Here is a 17,607-nt window from a genome sequence, read left to right as displayed (position 1 = left end):
CTTAAATGAGATTTAATATCCAAATAATATAGCTAAATATACAGATGTATGTATAGCATTACATTTTGTCTTCCAATATACCTCAGTAAAAACTTAAATAGATGATTCTACTTAGTTTATCCCTACACCAGTGTATCTTCAGAAGTAGCACTAGGTTTCCAGAGAGGAGTGAATGGGGGATGGTTACAAAAGAGAATTAATTCCTGGATCACCCCAAAGAGAATGATATAAAAATACTTCCATCTGTCCCTTTACTTGGAATTTTTAAAAATATACCTTCTCTTTACCTCATCTAATAACATTAATGTGGTGAACTAGTGAAAAAGAACATTAAATCCTCTGCAAAGTACCTTTTTAGTGCTTTAACATTATACAAAGTGGCCTGAGTCCTTTAAATAGTTGCAATTACCACTTAAAGAATGCTGCTGTTTTATCAATTTTAAGTGACTTACTACATGACAGTAAAATTTGCCACGCTTATGTATGATACCACAGACATGTAGGTTCCTAAATTTAAGGCTTCAAGAAAGTTGATGAAGATCCTAAGGAGAAACATGAGAAAAGTTAGGATATAGAAGGTCCTATAAAATTTACAAAGCACTCAGGACAGTATCAGTATCCACTTGATTAGATATATCATCTGCTGCTCTTCCTCTTTTACCTAAAAAGAAATATTTGTCAAAAACACATCACTTTATTTCTTCAGAGGAAAAGAACATTTGTACTGCTAGTATCTATTATGAACTATTCAGTGCCCTTTGTTGTTTTTGTCTCTGTTAACTTCCCATACCTTCCTCTCAGCCCAAGTGTGTGTGTTTTGTTGGAGGGTTTTTGTTTTGTTTTAATGGCCAAAGAAATACATGCCAATTGTAATGGGAATCTTTTCCTGAATCTGACACCTATCAGTCCCACCCATGGAAACTATACACAGTATAGGAAGGGCTTTCTCCAGTGCTTGGCATCCTCAACAAATGTTACTTTCCCCTTAACCCCCTTTAAAGAAGTGTTAAAATGGAAGGATTGTGGTATGGTGCATTTTCTCTCTGGGAATGAGCACCTTTTCATTATCCTTAATTAAGCAGTGGAATTTTCCTAGATCATTGTCCCAGTCATTTCAGTAGAGGATTAAAGGGCAGTTTCCCTCAAAGAAAAACAGATTTTAACTCCCCCACCAGACAAAATACAAAAAAAAAAGAAAAATAGTCCAGTCTCACTGGTTTGTCTGAGCTCTTATGTAATCCTGCCTTTCTAAAATGTCAATGATGCCTTTAACATTCCAATCTCACTTTAATCTGGTTAACATTTTGCTAACTTTTGGTAAGGCTAGTGATGCTCTTTTTCACTTCAAATTGGCAGAGTTCTGTCTTTGTGTGAAATTCTGTATTTTTGCAAAAAGTCTATGTCAAAGTGTTCTCTAAGCACTATTATAATGCTCATTAGATAAACAATTTAGGTTTGTTCTCACTACGTCAGTATTTAGTTTAATCACTTGGGGATATTTCTTCCGTAAGAACCATCTTCCAGGAGCTATCATGTTTTAGATGATGCCACGCAGTCCAAAATCCCATGTCTTCCACAGCCTCTAAACCACCCTCCCTCCCTTTAAAAAAAAAATTAACACCATTTATTTGGTCTTGCATAGTCTTACCTGCAATGATAGATTTCGGGAAAAAAATCAACTTAGTGGGAGAAAAACTTTCAGAAGTAAGTAGTTTGGTAGAAGTGTCTGTTTTATGAGGTCAGTGCATGCCTGGAAAGGAGATGGAAGCATTGAACTATTGTGTTTAATCGCCCCTTGCTCTGAAATTCCTGCTCACCAAGTAATTTTATGATTATATTTTGTCTTCCTGTGTACATTTGCCTATCAGATGAAAATAGAGTGAACATGAGAATCTCCATGATATTTAAATTTGACAACTGAGTAAAATAGAGAAAGTTAGAAATGTTGAGTGCAATATACAACCTTAATACTATTTTTATTGTATTTTAGAACATCTTCTCTTATCAGGAATAGTAAAGCCCTGTGACATGGAAAAGCTAGCAAACCATAGCTTCATGCCTAGTAAGCTCCCTGTGAAACATCTTCCCTTTCCCCCAACTCAGATTAAATTCATACTTTATGAACTTTTGTTCTGCCCTGCATTTAATGAACTGGGTTAAGAACACAGTAAATTTAGAAAGCTATTATAAAGGGATTGTGTGCCTTTTGTTTTAAATCAGTAGTTCTTAACTATTTTTCGACTCGAGCACAAATGAACAAGATCCTATGCTGCCGTCAGCATCGGTGGCTCACTGTGAGGCATTGACTCTTACTGGGTGAAGAGATACTTGACCTCAGTCCTCCCCAACACAAACACATAGCTCCCATCCCCCATGATTCTGGTCTCTGAGGAGGGATAATTCTCTTCAACCTCCAAACCTGAGCATTGCTTTCTTAGGTGATTTGGATTTCAACCACCTAGAAATCAGAGGTTAAATTGCCTGCTTTTTAGAAGTCACTTTCTATTCTTTGTGAATTTTATGCCTTACATTTCTGCCTCCCCCTTGCCTACCCTTTTGTTGTTTCTCCTTATTCAGTTCCACGGAAAGAAAACTAGGTTTCCCAGTATAGGGCAAGGACTTGTGAATAGACTTGCCCAGGCCCTTGAATATACTTACATTTTCTGTGCTTACCTGACCAAAAGTGAAGAATTATGTAACATAATTTCATATTATTGTCTGGCAGAAGAATACAACTCCTCCTACTTATAGGATAAGAATGTGTTTTTGTTTTCTTATATTTAAAGAGAAGAACCAAACCAAATTAATTTACAACTCTTAGCTATAATTTACTCTGTATTGAGTGTTGACTCTAGCTTTCTCACCCCTTCTTTTTTCCTGAGATTGTCTTTTTCTGCTACTAAGATTAGCTGCCATCCAAGTATCATTGACGATCACTATTGTTCTTTTTTCAGTCCAGAAGAATGTATTTTGATCATCAGTGACATTGCATTTAGTCATCAAATAGTCTTTTTGGTAGTTAAAAAACAGGTATTAGATTACCTAAATTCATCACCCTCAAATTTTAGACTCACTTCAGCTCCCTGCCACAACTGTTCTTTATGTGATCTGTCTTTTATCCTAAGATAGCATAAGCATTAACCATCCATCATTTATATTACCCAGGAGAATGTTTTCCTTCAGGAATTTAACTATTGCAGTATTGACTAAGTAGGCAAGTCCACCTGTGTCTACCCTCTGATTTAGAAAAATCATTGAGTAAATCATTAAAAGATAGGATTGTGAAACCACATCATTTTGAACTGTGCCTTTCAAAGTTTTTATGAATATTATCTTATCCTTTACCACACCCTTAAGAATTAGGCATTGAGCTAGGGATAGAAAGACATGGTCAAGGTCATGCAGGCTATTTCTCATCAAGGAAATAACCTCAAAACTAATCCAAGTAGTTGGAAATCAGGTTTCCTTCTTCTACCACTCTTTTTTCCATCCCTGTAGTCTTATTCCTCTTTAGTGGCAGTGTGCAAATATTTCTGATTGATAAATAATTCACTTAAATATTACAGAGACCCCTCTTTTTGATTGGAAGAAACGTGAAATCAAACAAGTACTTTCAAAGTCTGTGATGAATTCCTGTTATTGTAAAGATCTTATTTAGTCAGATGTGAATGACATAAAATGATTCAGAATATAATTGTTGAACCAAAACATAGTCCTTCCCTTTAGATCAAGTTGAGTAAATGATCTGTAGGACAGAACATTTTTCTTTGGTTTCCCTACTTGCTGCCTGAGTATTCTAAATTAAAGCAAATGCTATATTTAGACACTTCAAGATCTGACGCTATTGGAAAAATTAAATAGCTAGGATCAAAGAGTAGCTGTGTAAACCTTAAGAAAACTGTTAACTGGCTAACACCTGTTTTTTGTTGTGAACATTTTAAAAGTTTAATATAATTAAACTTCAGGGAGTTGAGAAGCTTAAAAATATTTAATTTTTAAAAGTAAATATTTAAATATGAAATGGAAATTTATCTAATCTGAGGTCCTGCTGAGAAAAATTGTAGAGAAAAATCAAGGTAGAAAACTGGGTAATTTAGAGGCACAGTCAAAAGTGATTTTATTACTATAGTTGTAAAGTTAGCTATTATAACAGGGCTATTTAATGACACCTGGACAAAGGTCAGTATTAATGTGAAAGCTCTCATATCCAAGTAAAGCTATTGGTGGATTCCTGCCTGTGTGTCTAGTTGCCTACCAGACATCGCAGATTCAGAATCTTATAAAATACCTTAGCACAGAACTCTTCAGGTATGTACATACTCCAACAACCACCAACCCTCAACTTCGCTGCTGGTATTCCTGTCTTAGTAAATAGTACTGCCCAGGAAGCATCTTTGGTGCCTTACTTTCTTTCCCTTCTTTTTTTGCTAGGAGAAAACAGTAAAACATGAAACGTGGTCCCTACCTACCCTCAAGTAGCTTACATCTGCTTGGGAAACTAAGACAAAGACAAGAAAAATTAGATCAGTAAAAGACACAAATTACCCGATTACCTTATAATTGTTCTCTGAAATATACAGATGACTGTGGCTTAGGATGTAGAAAAGGGAACAGTCTCAGCAGGTAGGGATAGTTTTGTGCTGGTCAATGATGAAATTTGTAAGAGCACCCTACTGCTTATTCTGATGTCCTGTGGTTCACCAGTTCATTGTCCCCAATCCTTTTTACCAGGAAAACAGGTGCAAGTAAACTCCGTTGTTTTTTGGTGTCATTTTTTTCTCAAACAAGGTTGCCATTTGCAGTTTTAATCTCTTCATCTCTTGGACTTCCCCAAATCACCACTCTTAACTGCCTCTTAAGGTTGTTTGTAGCCTATGTTAGCCTCTCCCATGCTACTGTTTTTCAGCGTCCAAATGCTGTATTCATTGTTCCAGTGTGTTCAGTGGGTCCTAATAATGTTTCTTTATATTAGGTTTTGCAGTCACCACCTCCCCTTGCCTTAATGGTATGAAATACATACATATCTACCTGTAACTGTCTTTTCTGTCCTTGAGAACTAGTTGAGCCATATAGCCAGTCATTGCTTCAGGGACTGTTGCATAGCCCTTTGGAAGACCTTTTCGTTCATTTAAGCTGATTAAAATATTGAGGCATTATTAAATTATTGAAACATGGAATAGCAGCAGATCTAAGTCTCACAACTACTGAGGAAGTAGATATCACTGCTGCCCGATTTTCCTGTAGATTAATCATTATTCATTTTTTTTTAATTCTTCGTGACCATCATTTTAGAACAGGGGTTCTTAACCTTTTTTGTTCTACAAATCCCTTTGCCAGTCAGGTGTAAACCACAAACCCCCTACTAAATCTATACTATACTGTGTATTATTTAATAAATCATACCTGAACCAACACATCCCCATAAGAATAATGCTTTTTTAAAAATTTCAATTCAAGCTCCTGGAGCTCTGGTTAGGAACCCCTGTTTTAGAAGAGTGTGAATTCTGTCCTTTCATTGGGTGTGTACCTTGATTTCATTCCTCTCCAGGCAAATGTGAATCCCAAACCCTAAATCATGCTTCTAGAACACAGCCACAGGCATGGAACAGTATCTAGATTTTGTCAAAGGCTTTTGTTTTTGTGATGATTGTCCTTCTTGAATCAGGACAATTTGTAAAACCCTTCTAAAATATAAAATAAGATTCCTTATTTCTTAATGCTGCACAGACCTTTATCAACTCCACTTATTTGCAGTCCACCCACCTCAGAAACATCAGTACCATATCCAAGAACTAGAAACTGAAGAATAAAGGCCTCTGAGCAACCAGAGTTGTTGCTGGAAAATCTGCATACTTCATTCATAAAATTATTCCTCAGACACTCCATTAGAATCTATTTATTTTTACTTTATGTACCATTCTAGCACTTGGGATCTGGTTCCGCATCTAATGAGTAGAAGTACTACTCAAGTACTACTTGGGAACTAAAAGTGAAAATAGGGCAACCTACTTGGGAACTAAAAGTGAAAATAGGGCAACAAAAATAGCTGTTGATTATTTGGAAGCCAATAACAATTTTTCAGTAAACTAAATATCCCTGTTTTTTGTGTGTTTTGGTTTGTTTTGGTTTGGTTTGATTTACTGGGGACTGAATCTGGGACCTCATATGTGGGAAGCTGGCACTCAATCACTGAGCCACATCAGCTTCCCTGAGTTAGTTTTTTTCACTTGTCTTCCTTGCTTGCTTGTTTGTTTTTTCAGGAGGTACCAGGAACCAAACCTGGGACCCCCATGTGGGAGGTGAGAGCTCAATCTCTTGGGCCACATCCACTCCCCCTATTTTTTTGTTTGTTTGTTTGTTTTCTTTTTTATTTAGGCAGTCAGATTTGCTTAATTGAATAGCCTCCAAAATTATCAGTATATTTCCGTCCAGGATAATAAATGTAATAACCAAATTTCAGTGACAGTGTACGTGGCAATGATCCTGAGTCCAGAGTCATTAAGAAAGAAAAAATTATGTCCAGAGGACATAATTTTTTAAAAGCTTTCATCCAAAATAATAAAATTTTGAAAATGTTTGGTATTGAAGGATAAATTAATCTAGAAAATTCACTTTTTTAAGTTGAAAGAAAGCATTAATGCACAGTCCTGATCTCTGAGTTATTTTTATTGAAGCACATTTAATTTGATTAACTGACATTAATGGTAACTGATATTTGTACAAGCTTTGTAGGCTTTCCTTTGCCACAATCTTAAGTGGTAGATGAGCAGGTACTCTACTAAGATAAAAAATGGGCTTACCTTAGATCACAGAAATTGGCCAAGGTTGCCACAACTAGTAAGGAACAGAACTATTCTCTATCATCTCATTCATATCATGTCTTGTAATAGTGCAATGTCTGATAGACATAGCCACAATGTATATCCCAGAGGAGTACTTTAATAGGGACCTCCTCCTGAATTCTCCATGAGCTGACTGCCGTCCTCCTAATGCACTGGCCTCCCTAATCCAAGATGGCTAAAATGCCATTCAGATCCAGCAGTCTAGAAAGTCTAGCTGCATGAGAAATCTGTTGATCTAACTTCCATACACATCTGGTTGAGTTTGAGAGGTAAAAATGACTTACCAGTTACTTAACCAAGGGTATCACATTTTTTAACTTTTACTGAAATATAGTATCCGTACAGAAAGGTATACATATTGTAAATGTTGTATACTCAATGAGTTTTTTCCTAGTAGTATTTGATCTTTTCTTTCTTTTGGTAGATTTTAGCCCAATTGCCAGCATGTACTTTAAAGTTACTATAACCATTGACCTGTTCTAATATTTCTATGATATGGCATTGCTGAACAAGACTGCTCCCTTGTGGATTTGACTAATTGGTTTGGGTTTGGTTTTGTATATAGATATGTTTCAGCAACTTTATTTACCACTTGGTCTTTAAAATCCACCTTACTCAAGAACAGAGAAACTAAAATTGTCCAAATACCTCTTAAGTAATCCTTTGAGATATTAGTATTTATTCCCAGTTTGCAGATGAGAAAACCTAGGTTCAGAGAGGTTAATTCATTTGTCTAAGATCCTTTAGTTAGTAAATGTCAGAGCTAGAAGTGGAATCTAGGTTTTCTCATATTCCTTAACCCATTGTCTTTCCACTATAACCACAGAGGCCAGGGGGGTGGGAGGGGGAGTGCAAAGTAGGCTGTCTAAGGTAAGTCTTCCTATAAAGGCACCTCATTACTGGGAGATAAAATCCAAAATTGAACAGAAAAAAAAAGAATTAGCTGGGAGATACCATCAAACATCTGTTCAACACACATGTATTAAGTTTCCCTTTGTGCCATGTTACATATAGAGTGAGATGATGTTCTCTTGAGGAACAACAATCCAAAGAGAGAAAAAAAAGTTGTATAAAACTCCACAAAATTGAAACATTACAACTGCATGAGCTCAGTAAAATGCAGACATCCAGAAGCACAAAACAACTTAGCTCTCTAAGCAGGTTGCCTTTAGCCTGTCTTGAATCCATCACCCTCACTGTCTAGCTTGAACTCTTAAGAGTTTGTGTATGATTGTAAGATATTTATTGAAGATCTAAGAGGATTTAACAAGTTGGGCTTGAGTGAAGACATTAACACAACCTTTCATTGACAGAACTTTATAGTTTACAGTGTGATTTTATATCTGTTTTCTTAAAGTCTAGGAGCAGGAATTTGACTTGTCATTCCACTTTTCAATGTGTCTGAAATTGAAATTACTGATCTCTATTCCTCTGTGCCCCAGGAAAGGGAGAGGATTCCTGCATCACTGATAGCATTGTTATAAAGTCCAGCCTGGTCATGTTGAGAAACCATTTTAAAACTGTAAATTCTCTAAAGTACTTCTAAACCAAGATTTGTCATATAGTGTGTCTGAATTTTTGTCCATGTTGCAAACTTATAAACCAATGATATTTTTTTTTTACAGGAATACCCAGGCCTAAAACAAAAGTATATATTGATAGGAGCAGGTATAGCTCAGTAGTTGAGCACCTGCTTCACTTGTATGAGATCCTGGGTTCAATCCCCAGTACCTCCTAAATATGTTTACCAACCAGAGATAATAGTGTCGCCAAAATTTACATTGAAAAAAGTATATTTTTAATGATTCGTCTTCTCTTTAAAATAATTTCTGAATGACCACTTAACAATATGAAGGATTTTGTCACTAAGAATTAAGAATATAACTAGACTGGCCTTTTATTTTAAGTAAATACTCCTTATTTATTGAATCAATTCACTGTATCTGTGAGCAGACTTAGAAGCAGTTTTGGCTATTCATATTATAATACGAATAGTAACATCTGGTGATTTTCATAATGTAAAATTATTTTGTTTTTGTGGGTTTTTGGGTTTCTTTTTTAAAATGACCATACTAATTATTTCTTTCTCTTTGTCTAGTGAGAATTCAACAGAGGCAATAACAGTAGATTCTAACAATCAGTCGAAGTCCCCACTGGAGAAGTTTATGGTCAAATTGTGCACTCATCATCAGAAGCAGTTCATCCGTGTTCTGAACGACTTGTACACTGAAGCTCAGCCAGACACTAAGAACCTGCAGCCTTCTGATTCAGGAGCAATGGATGCATCCACTTGCAGTGTTGGTTGTGCCCAGTTAAGCACCAAACATAAGGAAAAGGATGTCATATGTCTTGGTATGAAGTCTCCTACTTCTGTAGATTTGTTCATACACCCATCAGGCTCCCACAGCTCCCAATATTTGACAGAACAGACCCTGAAGGAGCCTCTTCCTGAAACAAACTCTGTAGATGGAAGAGGGAATGCCTTGACTATTGTCCAGAAAGATTCCTCTGAACTATCAGCCAGTAAGCCTATTTCTGGTGGTTCAATGGATAGTTCCAATGTGGGATACCTCACTGCATCTAATTCTTCCTCATTAAACTTCCACCATGTCTCTAAAATCTTGGAAGAGCAGACCACTGGCAAGGAGCAAGATACAAATGTGAAGATATGTGAGGACAGTAAAGACCATATGCAGAGCCCAGCTTTAGTAGAAAGTCTAATTGCAGTAAAAGTAACAGCTGAGAACAATGAGGAGGGCAGCAGCTGTATTGTTTCTCAAATAAATTCATTCAAAGCTTTATCAGAAGAGGCTTGGGACTCAGGGTTTATGGGGAACTCGCCTAGAACTGCTGACAAAGAAAATGCATTACAGTGTAGCTCAAAAACACCTTTGTGCCAGAATATAGAGGCAAATGAACAAGATGCAAGGCCAAAGCAAGAGAACCATCTTCACTCACTAGGAAGAAATAAGGCCAGTTACCATTCACATCCCAGTGATAAGAGCCAGTTTGATCATTCCAAAGATGGTTGGTTAGTCCCCAGTCCCATGCCAGCTGTACACAAAGCATCTAATGGACATTCACGAACCAAGATGATATCAGCCTCCATTAAGACTGCTCGGAAAAGTAAAAGGGCATCAGGGCTGAGGATAAATGATTATGATAACCAGTGTGATGTCGTTTATATCAGTCAACCAATAACAGAATGCCAGTTTGAGACTCAAAGATCGATATTATCTTCACGGAAAACAGCCAGAAAGAGTACTCGAGGATACTTCTTCAATGGTGATTGTTGTGAGCTTCCAACTGTACGCACATTGGCCAGAAACGTATACTCCCAGGAAAAAGCAAGCTGCTCAACACTAACATCAGAAGCAATAGTTACGCCCAAGCAGACGCTTACAATTTCAGCTTCTAGACCTACTGTAGAGGTGCAGCTTCCTAGAGAAGACAACTCTGAAGAATCTAGGAAGGAAATAACTACCCACAAGGAAGGAGGCGGTGATACTTCATCTGAAAAAGAATCTCAAGAGTGTGGTGCTTGCCTCATGAAGAATGAACCAGATCAGAACAGCTTCCCCAGGTCAGAGGAAACAACAACCTCCAGCCTGGTGTGCCCTCTGCCTTCTCACCTCCCTGAAGAGGAAGTGCCAGAAAATAGCTCCATAGTCTCAACTTCTCCAGCAAGTGGGCTATCTGTCCATGGACAAGACCAAAAACCAGTTGAACTGCTAGATACAGAGGAGATGAGTGTTCCCCAAGACTGTCTCCTAGTTCCCTCTACTGAGAGCATTTCTGAGGGAGGCAGTGAAGGTGTTTTTAGGTCTCGTTATTCTCCTGAAACAGTTAATAGAGAGGAAGGTCCTCTGTGCTCAGAAAATCAGAGTCCTCCAATGGGCCTGGAGCCTCCTGTGAGTCTAGAAAGGGCTGAGAAGGACCAAAGTATTAGTTCTGAAGCCAAGACTGAAGTCTCTCAGGAGCTGGATACTGACCCGCCATTGAAGGAAAGCCCCATTTTCACTAATGAAAACCCCAGTGAAGTTGAGGAAATTGAGGCAGCAGATGATGTAGGAAAAATAGAGAGAGGGGACAATGATATAAATCCTCCTTCAGAAAAAGATATGTGTGACCAAATCATTGAATCTCCTGAAGAGAATTCGGACAAGAAGAAAAAAGGTAAAAAATTCCCTGAGGCCTCAGATAGGTGCCTAAGAAGTCAACTTTCAGATTCTTCCTCTGCTTGTCCTGAGATCAAGATTTCTAAAAATCCTGATGTAAAACGTTCTAAAAAAGAAGGATACCCTGATGAGTTAGCACATGAGGGCATTCCAACTGATAGTTTCCATACAAAAGCTCTGGAGGACACTGAAAACTCAAATGTCGATGAAAATCCCTCTTTGAAAGATCCTGAGCAGGAAGCTGAAGGAAGTGGTATCATCACCAGGCAAACCTATAAAAACATGCTGACAAAAGAAGTCAAGGGGGAAGAAGGAGAGATTTTCCCCAGCAATGATCCTATAACCACAGGTGGCCAACTCCTGCTTAGAGAGAAACTGGAAATCTGTGGTCAGTCTAAATTAGGGGTGAAAAATGCTCCTGTCCCCTCAGAAAGTATTCCTTGCATGAGGGACCCAGAACAATCAAAAGAGAAGCCAGGCCATATTCCTGCACAGGATGTGGAGGAAGTTGTAAATGAGGTAGAAAACAAGAATACCCAGCATAAAGATGATGATAATGAGGCATCATCCAGCTCACTTGGGTTGTCAAGTAGTGGAAGCAGTGATGCTGCTGAACCACCAAAATTGACATCAAGGTCTAAAAGATTGACTTCTTCAGCATACAACCTAAGACATGCTCATTGTCTGGACTCCGTGGACACTACAAAAATGACTTCAGAAAAAGCAGCTGCACAAGTAAACCCAATCCCAAAAGAAAATGAAGCTTCAGAGAGTGGAGATCCCTTAGATGAGGAAGATACGGATACAGTGGTGGATGACCAACCAAAGTTTGTGGAGTGGTGTGCTGAGGAGGAGAACCAAGAGCTTATTGCCAACTTCAATGCCCAATACATGAAAGTCCAGAAGGGCTGGATCCAGTTGGAGAAGGAAGTACAGCCAACACCAAGAGCAAGGAACAAGTCGGATAAACTAAAGGAGATTTGGAAAAGCAAGAAAAGGTCACGGAAATGTAAAGGTTCGTTGGAAGTTCAAAAGTTTTCTCCTGTTCAGATGCTGTTTATGACAAGCTTTAAATTATCCAATGTTTGTAAATGGTTCTTAGAGACAACTGAAACACGGTCTCTTGTCATTGTGAAGAAGCTTAATACTCGTCTTCCAGGTGATATTCCTCCTGTCAAGCATCCTCTTCAGAAATACTCTCCTTCTAGCCTGTATCCCAGTTCACTACAGGCAGAACGCTTGAAAAAACACTTAAAGAAATTTCCTGGAGCTACTCCTGTTAGGAACAATTGGAAAACACAGAAGCTCTGGGCTAAATTTCGAGAGAATCCTGACCAAGTGGAGGCAGAAGATGGCAGTGATGTCAGCCTTAGCCCAACATCTGAAGACAGTATTGAGGAAGTCAAGGAAGATAAAAGTAGCCATCCTCCCACAAACTTGCCTACCCCTGCCAGTACCCGGATCCTTAGGAAATATTCCAATATTCGAGGGAAACTCAGAGCCCAACGTTTGATCAAGAATGAAAAAATGGAAAGCCCATTTGGTCTGGCAGTGGAAAGTAAACAAAGCCGTAAGAGTGTATGCATCAACCCTCTGATGTCTCCCAAGCTTGCTCTGCAAGTGGATGCAGATGGGTTTCCTGTTAAGCCCAAGAATACAGAGGGAATGAAGGGAAGGAAAGGGAAGCAGATGTCTGAAATCTTGCCTAAAGCAGAAGTTCAGAATAAACGAAAGAGACCAGAAGGAAGCAGTGCTCAGGACAGGTCTTTTCTCTCTAGTAAGGACAAGGGACTGGTAACGAAAGCCAGCAAAGAAAAACATTTTGATGGATCCACTAAAACCTCTGCTGCCAAGAAGTCAACTGCAAGGGACAAAATTAGTCAACTGCACAAAAAGATTTCTTTGAAAGAAAACAAAGTGAAAATCCCTAAAAAGTCCCCTGGGAAGAGCTGCCCTCCCTCCAGGAAAGAAAAAGAGAATACAAACAAAAGACCTACCCAGCCCACCGCTTCAGAAACACAGACTAAACCTGCAAAGCAAAAGGGGGCAGGTGAATCCTCTTCAAGGCCACAGAAAGCCACAAACAGGAAGCAAAACAGTGGAAAGACTCGTGCCAGACCCTTGACAAAAAGCCCAGAGACCAGTGCAGCCCAGAGAAAACGAAAGCTGAAGGCAAAGCTAGACTCTTCCCACAGCAAACGAAGACGGCTGGATGCAAAGTGATTTGAAAGATGGTAGCCGAGAGTAAAACTTTTATAGAAGTAACCTTTTATTTTGCATTAACTAAGTCTGCTTTTATAAGCTTATCAAGCCTTTCAAATCTGCAGTATGGAGAATACCACAATTTGAGGTGTCAAAAAATGCATCTCAGATAGAGAAGGGAACTTGCAGAGTCTTTCTCTGAGGCTGAGTAAGGGAAGTTATATATTATATTCTGGTTGTTCCTTGGGTTTTAAACTTGGAACCAAGCAGTTTTGGTTTTTAAAAAGTACAGTGCCTTATTTATCCTTTTTGTTTTTAAATTTACAGAAGCTAAAAAGCTGATCTACGTGATTAAAGGCTTGTATTTTATACTTGATGCACAAGCACTTGTACTGTAGCCGAGAAGACCACCATCATGCACATAAAAGTAGCTTTTCAGCAGCCACCCTGCAGCATCTGTATATGAACAGATGCTACTCTTCGCAAACCCCAGCACTGCACTTCCCTCTCTATCCTATTTGTTTGTTTAAGTGATATTTGAAAGCTAAACCAAATCATTTTTATGACATGTAGAGAATGCTGTTGGGAATTTGTAGTTATTATGCAAAATCAATATTTGTTGCCCTTTTAAAAAATCATATCAATTGTTGGTCACTCCTCTCACCTTTGATCTTTTGAAATTTGAGAACATGTGTTCTAAATTATATGCCCATGGGGCAACATGTGTGTCACAAGGTGTTAATATTTGCTTATAACCTCTAAATATTACTTGCATCCCCAAACTATATTTCTTATTCTTAACATCCTCTTCAAATTTTGTCCTCACAAACTTCTTAGCATTCTAACAAGGTTTCATCCTACTTTGGAAAAAAATACAGCCTTTCTTTTTCATCTTTTAGCTGTAGTTTGAAAATTATGATGAGAGTGACTATTCTAATTTTCTTTCAGGGTACTTCCATATTCAAAGAAGCCAAAATGTTATTCCAGTAATAGAAAAGTTTGAGTGTGTGTGTGTGTGTGTGTGTGCATGCATGTGCATTTGGGTGCACTTGAATGTGGTTATCATTGACAAATATCTCACCATCCTGCTTTTACAGGAAATTCTTTCTTCCCCATCTAGTGGGGTGAGGGTGTTCATGAGCTGAATATTTACCATAGGCCAGATGGTTTAGTTGTGGCCCAGTGTCTCTATGAGCATCCCCAATACCACTTTGGCACCAGACCCAGAAAAATCTGAACAGCACAGAGTTATATAAAGATCAAAGCAAACTTGCAGTTAGAGGAAGCAGCTCCAGCATCTCGTATTGGGTCCATACATGACCCTCCACCCAGAGCTGATGTTCACCTGGTATGCTCCAATGTGAGTATACTTGTTTTTAAGTGGAGTGTCCATTTTGATTGTTTAGTATCATACTGGTAGTTAAATGCTTGTAGTATCACTCCTGCTCATATCATGCCAGGCTCTGTTCCAAGGTTTAGAAGCAAGAGCTACACTATTTGTAAATGATTTTGTTTTCCTTTACCAAGTAAAGCCTGAGTACATTGGCTTTAACTTAGTGCCTGTAACATGACTTTGTTATAACACAGTGTGTACTCGACATTCCCATTGGCCTCTCCACAAAAAAAGCTTAGTAGTTAAGCTTCAACCAGCTTTTGTAATATGCTCTGTCACCAAAATATGCTTGTATGGACAGCTGCTATCTGTCCTTTTTATTTTAATTTTTTCAATCTAGGTTGTTTCAGCTCTCTTTAGATAAACCTAGATGGAATTTTTTTTTTTAATTGTATTAGGTTCATTCAAATCATGATAAAATAGGTTTTCTATCCATTCTATTAAAGGTTTGCTGTATATAATGAAAACTTCTGATGTTTGGATAGGACTGGAGAAAAGCATTTGATTGATGGGAATTGAAAATTGTCTTGAATTCCATAGATAGTGAAGTTTACATGTAGACTTTTATAAATGAAACCCTGATTTTTTGTTTCCTCTATCCCATGATTTTTTTTTCTTTTTAATGTCTTTGAATTTGGCCATACAAGAGCTACCTATGTTAATAAAACTGCTGAGTGTGTATGTTGGCAACCCTTTCTCAGCATTAAGTTGCACAAAAGCATTAATATGTCTTGAGTAGGTTCATTTAATCTAAAAATATATGGTGTTAAAGTTTTTTAAAAATACCTTTTTCATATTAGTCGTCACTGGATATTGTTTTTGTGGTGACTTATACAGCTGATGTTTGCCGATGTCAGGTGTGCTGATTTCTGTATATATATGTTTGAGGAACCCTCTTGGCTGTATATAGACTACCTTGTAAGGGTGCTTGGATTAGGTTAGGAAGAGGTGTGAAGCAGTAAGCAGGTAGAACTTTTCCAGTTCCAGGTTTCTAATTCATTCCATTATTTTTTCTAAGTTCTTTTTCATTTTTAAAAACTTACTTCAAGATAACAATTTTTCTTTCCCATTCTAGGTTGTGTTTAAGAAAAGATGTCACAGTGTGTATATTTATTTTATACACCTTAAAATTCAATGGACCGCCTTTAAAATCAATTTTAGTAGTGAGTACATTTAAATAGACTGGGATCCTACATGATTAAGACACTGAAAGTTTAGAATTGCTTTTAGATTTGTTGAATCTCATTTTTGCTGATTGAGTTAATTTTGCCAATTGAAGAAAGGAAGAAAGAAAAACTTGACTATTCTGGAAGGCTCTTTTGTACCTAAAGCAGCAAACACTGGCAAACCTGTTTACCAGAGACACCTCCAAGCCCAGGCTTGGTTTTGACGCAAGTCTCCCCTTGGTTTCCCTCCCTTGCAAAGACCTTCTTCCTGTAATCATCTTTACAGAGCAGCTTGCCAAGAGACACAAAATGAATCTGACCCTCACTCCAAATTCCAGGCCAGAAAGGAATTCTGTTTCTGAGCCTATACAATGTGAAGTGACTGTCCCAGTGTTAGGCCTGCCTTTGATGATCAAAGGACACTGGTCTCCCCTTCTGTGCTTCTGGAGGAGCTGGAAAACTCCTTGGGAAGCAATTACTAAAGCTACCCCAGGGGTGGGCCCTCATCAAGAGACCCGTGTTCCATCCCACGAGGGTCCCTGGGCATGGGAGGACAACAGTAAGACTGCTTCCTCATTTGGGATTCAGGACCTCATGACTAGCATGTAGCAATCTTCTGCTTTTGAGGATTCCTACATAAGAATGTTATTAGTGTTCATTGATCAGCAATCACTGTCCTTTGGGTTCCTTAGCTAGGCTAATTCTATTGTGTCTGTTTCATTGAAGACTTCAACACAGCCTCATCTAAAAACAAACATTTTTTTAAAAAAGCAACTTAGGCTGAGGGTTTCTCACCTCATTGTCCACATTGTATGGCTAGAAGAGGCACAACTAGTCCTACCTTTACCTATGTAGTGTTTTCTAGTGGGAACCCCTCACATACTGCCTAGGTGGATTTCTTATTTCAGTTCGAATAATTTATCAGTAAAAGGTATCACTTCCAGTTACTTTGAATTGATGTTTGACCACTTCCCTGCCTTGTGATGGATTCTGTGCTGAAGCTGTCACTCATTTATGGTCAGCATTCCTATTGATTAGTAGACCTAAGAACCAATCGGGAAAGGACAACATGCCATGTGACACAAGTAGGCAATACTGTAGTGTCACCATCAGCAAATCTGGTGTCTTCCCACAACACCTGTTACTGGGCTGGTTGGAACCTTGAGGAAATCCCAGGGTGCTAGCCAGTAGCCCAGGTTGCCACACCTGCTTATTTTGGTTTTAGGTCAGCTGGAATGGGCTACCTTTGCTTACAGATGATCTATTAAGGGTCTGCAAAATGTGGGCTGGACAGTTGCTTTTGTAAATAAAATTTTATTGGAACATAGCCAAGCCCATTTGTTCACATATTGTCTGGCTGCTTTTGTATTATAGAAGCAGAGTTGTGTATTTGCACAGAAAATATATGGCCCACAAAACCTAAAATAAATGCTATCTGGACCTCTAAGAAAAAATTTGCTGACCTGTGCTTGAGAAAATAATCCTGTTTCAAGAACAAATCTTCCCTGATTTATCTTCTTTTTCACTTCTGCCTCTTTTCCTCTCTGTCCTCTTCTTTCCTTCTTCCTTCCTTCTTAACTTACCTCAATTTTCTTCTTTCTTTTGTGTTTCTTTATTTTTGCTAGCTACAAAGGAGGCATTGTTATATTGATATAGCACACTCACTACCATACTATATACAACTACCTTAATGCCCCATCTTCCTTCTTAAAACCAGCCAACACAGTAGCCAGAATGAGGCTACCTTTAGCCTGTAGAGCCAGAACCCATGAACAAATGAGAATTCAGAGTTCCAAAATTATATGGTCTGGCATCTCATTAGACTC

The 17,607-nt window shown here is 38.2% G+C and overlaps 1 protein-coding gene across 8 annotated transcripts in view; it reads left to right on the top strand.

The window, feature by feature from the left end:
• The window catches only part of LCOR (ligand dependent nuclear receptor corepressor), a 181,052-nt gene extending 163,817 nt beyond the window's left edge, over positions 1 to 17,235 (top strand). For all 8 annotated transcript variants that reach the window (XM_071215742.1, XM_071215745.1, XM_012524589.4 and 5 more), the window contains one exon: positions 8,941 to 17,235. In XM_071215742.1, coding sequence (XP_071071843.1) covers positions 8,941 to 13,243 — 4,303 coding nt within the window. In that variant the 3' untranslated portion in view covers positions 13,244 to 17,235. The remainder of the gene's footprint in view (positions 1 to 8,940) is intronic.
• Positions 17,236 to 17,607: the final 372 nt, after the last annotated feature.

The sequence above is a fragment of the Dasypus novemcinctus genome, chromosome 6 (assembly GCF_030445035.2).
Source record: "Dasypus novemcinctus isolate mDasNov1 chromosome 6, mDasNov1.1.hap2, whole genome shotgun sequence".
Taxonomy (NCBI): Eukaryota; Metazoa; Chordata; class Mammalia; order Cingulata; family Dasypodidae; genus Dasypus; species Dasypus novemcinctus.
This window is presented reverse-complemented; position numbering and strand designations above follow the sequence as displayed.